General features: G+C 41.2%; 1 protein-coding gene across 1 annotated transcript; it reads right to left on the bottom strand.

The window, feature by feature from the left end:
- Nucleotides 1-2,054: 2,054 nt before the first annotated feature.
- LOC130867492 (heterogeneous nuclear ribonucleoprotein C-like) lies at nucleotides 2,055-3,437 on the bottom strand. The gene is made up of 2 exons (XM_057759533.1): nucleotides 2,959-3,437; nucleotides 2,055-2,919 (listed from the first exon to the last, which is right to left on the bottom strand). Exons 1-2 carry the CDS (start codon nucleotides 3,273-3,275, stop codon nucleotides 2,331-2,333), a joined length of 906 nt encoding a protein of 301 aa, XP_057615516.1. The 5' UTR covers nucleotides 3,276-3,437; the 3' UTR covers nucleotides 2,055-2,330.
- Nucleotides 3,438-4,224: the final 787 nt, after the last annotated feature.

Below are 4,224 nucleotides of genomic sequence, written 5' to 3'. Positions count from 1 at the left end.
GGACCTTAAAGTGAAGGCTGTTCTGAGTCCCAACTGTCCTGTTTTTACAAGTTGGCCTAGAGCCCACCCTCGGAAAAGTGAAGAGATAGAACCGGAACATTACAGTTCAGCCGTGAACATGAATCTTTGTTAAACCAGAATGCTTTGGCAAAGAATAAAATAATATGAAGCTAATGAGGGATGTTGAGAGAGTTTTAGACATACGCTAGGTCAATTGCTTTTATAGAGAATGGTACCTACAGCTGCCCCAAAACCCAAGAGGATGGGAAATAAATACACAACTTTAAAAGAGGTAAGTGATGGCAAGATGTATAACCAGATTGCAAATGATATAAAGTAAAGTTTTATACATTACTCTTGCCTTTATCTTTTTCCCAGCAAAAGAAAAGATAGGCCTGCACGTAGACAAAGGGGAAAAATGCAGGTTAACTGCCTGCTTGTTCCTGCAAATCCAGGCCAACAAAGGATACCCTAGCCTCATTTGTATCAACATCCTTAGTTTAGCACATGAATAGTTACCACAGCTGGAAAGCATTAGTGTTGTCCAAGTCAACAATTTTCCATAAGCCAGAAAGAAAAGAATTTTCACTGTTTGTTGTGACACATGAAAATTGGAGTCTTAAATCCTGCTTAGAATTAAAGTGACTTAAGATGAGAGGAAATGAGAAGGGAAAAATGTTGAAGTGTTACAAGGCAATCACTGCTAGACCACGTTGGAAACAGAGAGGGGAAAAAAAGTAAAGCACTTCAGATTTGTAAGCAACGCACTGTAAGGGATGCTGGGGAGGCTAATGGGTTAGAAATTAAACCTAAAGGTTAGCTTGTGTTTGGAGAGTATCCATATTATTAGATCTTTCACATCACTGCTGCGGGCTCTTCTGTTCAGATGTTCACATGCAATACCAGGGCAATTCATTAGTCTCTCCAAGGCCAGCCCTCCACTAAATATTGGAAGTCAGCCAAGTTTTATGTAAGCATTCTCAATTCTCCTCTGTGGGCTCCTTCCCTACCCTCATGCTTTCCCTCCTGTTTTCTCTTCCCTTTACCACAGCTGAGTGTTGTTCCAGTGAAGCATTACATGGTAAATGTATTTATTCATTCAAGAATTAGTCATCAGGGCCTTCAAGGAGAAACCCAGCACCAGGTGATGAGGAGAGTGAAATCATCCAGACCTGAATTTTCCTGTTTAGAATCAATAGCAATTTTATTGCCTTGCATCTGTTTCTGAAATGCTAGCAAGGGAGCCTCTGTTTAGTGGGAAATAAGAAAGGAAAAAACAGGAGGGCTTTCATCTTCTTCACATGTTAGGATGGCGGAAAAATTCCCTTGGCTGTACCATATTAAGGCTTGAGGTCAGTACTTTCACAGGCCGTGTTTCTTTGTCCATCCTCCAAGAACAAACAAGTGGTGCTGATGCTTATAAATGTTCTGAATAACCTCCAAACAGAGAACATAAGCAGAATGTTTTAAAATTGGAACCCTTAAAACAGAGCAGGGTATTGCTTTGACTGTCTATGCTAATGAGCAACTAAATAATTGATGGAAATCTGGAATTATGGTCTGCTTTCCAGCTTTCAAATGAGCTGCTGTGGAAAGAGGAGATACAAAATGTTAAACTGAGATGTGCAATTCTCTGCCTCTCCTTTCATTTGGAAAAGCAGAGAGGTGTCCTCAAACATTTTCATTTTGATGCTGTTTCGTTCTACGTTCAAAGGATTGCAGAGGGATTTTTACTGGAGGAATGTGGGCAATCACTTCAGAAAAGTGCAGTTCTTATTCAAGCAAGCCTGGCATTTAAAATACCCCATTCAATAGGAAGTGATAAAACTCAAATTATTTTGTTCATAAAATTATTTACAAAAGTTTTCTGAGCATGTGCTGCATGCCAAATGTGGAATTAAATTGAATTTCAAAGAGTAAGAATGAGATTCCACATACGGGTCACTGTTGCAACTTTGCGAAGCTGTAACAAAGTGTCTCTCTTGCCTCAACACACAGCTCATGTGCCTCCTGTAGCATTAGACCAGTTTTCTTTTCTTTTTTTTTTAAAAAACCATACATCTTTTTATTGTTAAGTCAAAGAGGTATCAAAATTAAAAGCAAAACTTACAGGGTAAGACTTAACAAAACTACTAAGGAGCATCAAAGGAAGTGAGAATGGAACTAGGCGCAAGGCAATTATGAATCAATGAACACAGGAAAGGGAGAGGGTGAACAGTGAGACTGTGCTGAAGACACTAGGGGAGAGGATCTGGTGTTACTTCCATCTCTCACAAGCGCCTAGGTAAATGAATAATAACAGGATAAGATCTCTAAACTCCGCTATGTGCTTAGGAGTCATCCTCCCCATTGGCGCTGTCTCTGTCATCCTCTCTTTCCTCAGCTTCTTTTTCATCGTCCTTGATCAGTTCCAGCTGATCATCCCCTCGATCCTCATTGTCATCGTCATCCAGCAGGTCGCCCTCCTCAGCAGAGTCATCTGCGCCAGCCTCAGACTCCATCTTGACGTTCGTCTCGTCTTTCTTCACAGAGGCACTGCTCTGCTCCTCCTCCGACTTCTCATTCTTCATCTCTACTGGGGAGGAGAAGGACAAGTCTGCTTGTTTGCTTTGTTCTTTTTCAATTTTTTCCAGGCTTTCCAGCAGAGAATCCACTTTTTGTTTTATCTGAGTCAGCTCCTTCTTAATGGCCTGAAGGTCATCACCTTTCAATTTTCCGGATTTGGAAGAAGAGCCCCGTTGTCCACTCTTCGAATTGAATCCACTTTTGCCCCTCCGAGAGGTGTTTCCAGAAACACGTTGGCGTTTAGAAGGCACTACCGCTCGAGCAATAGGAGGAGGAGGAGGAACACGTGCTGGGTAACTGTACATCCTGTCATAATAATCCCGTTGAAAGTCATAGTCCAAATCAAATGAGGAACTGAGTAGAGGGGACGGAGAAGGGTGTTCTGGTACTGACCCGTACATCTCCGCTGCAGATCGTTTCACACCTGCTTTCCCTCGGTTCACTTTTGGCTCTGCAGCCAGATTAATATCTAAAACCTGGCCAGCTATCATTCTGCCATCCTCTCCAGCTACAGCGGCCCGGGCATTCCTTTCGTTAACATATTGGACAAAGGCAAAGCCCTTATGCACAGAGCAACCCACAATTTTGCCATACTTTGAAAAGATTGCCTCCACATCAGACTTCTTGACCACAAGAGTATTGAGATTCCCAATGAATACACGGGAATTCATGGATCGGGGATCTGTCTTGTTGGTAACGTTGCTGGCCATCTTCTTTGTTGATAAAGTTTCTCACAAAGCTGAAATGTAGCTGAAGATCAAAAAAATCTCACGGGAGGAAGGAGGAGGAAGAGACGGCCGCTACTGCTGCGGGTCCGTGCCGAGACCGAAGCTCCAGCGGGCGGGCAGCGCACGACCGTTCGCTCTCCGTCTCTTCACCTAGACCAGTTTTCTTTAAATGATGATTTTTGACTATTACTCAGGAAGTGGATGGGAAGATCAAATATGTCAGTTGCATAAGTCCCAAAGCCATGGTAATAATAATAATGATGATGAAGCTAACATTTTTGCATGGTTGATGCATGCCAGGCACCAAAATAAGTGCTTTATGTACATTTATCTTCTTTAATGCTATAATATCCCTATGAGAAAAGCACTGTCGTTACCCCATTTGCAAGATGAAGACATCAAGTCACAAAATGGATAGTAGTAGTAGTCATAGTGGCTATATCAGGATTTGAACATAGACAATTTGCCCCAGATGCTATACTTATACATATACTTACATGTGTGTGTGTGTATGTGTGTGTGTGTACAGTTAAAATAAAAAAAACAAAGAATACAGATGAAACTCTGTGATGAAATACTTGCTTACCATATCGAGGACATGAATTTGAGCTCTTGTGTGAAAGAAAGAAAGGGAAGGGAGAGAAGAGAAAGCGGGAGGGAGAGAGGGAAAGAAAGAAAAGAAAAGAATAAAAGATAGAGGAAAGTAGGAAGAGAAAAAAGTTAAATCAGTTTTAGAAATAAAATAGTCTCCTATCGTAGTTACAAATCAGTAGGATTCAATGAAAATGCTCCCTCTTACATTCATTCATCATAACAAGAAGCAACTTCCTTTTCTGTTTTCCTATTGCCACATACACAGAAATCTCTTTTTCAAAAGATTTATTTCACGTTTTAATTATGTGTACATGTGTGTCTGTGTATGGGTATGTGC

Source organism: Chionomys nivalis, chromosome X, assembly GCF_950005125.1.
Source record: "Chionomys nivalis chromosome X, mChiNiv1.1, whole genome shotgun sequence".
In the NCBI taxonomy this organism is placed as follows: domain Eukaryota; kingdom Metazoa; phylum Chordata; class Mammalia; order Rodentia; family Cricetidae; genus Chionomys; species Chionomys nivalis.
Note: the sequence above shows the minus strand (reverse complement) of the source record. Positions and strands in the feature narration are given on the sequence as shown.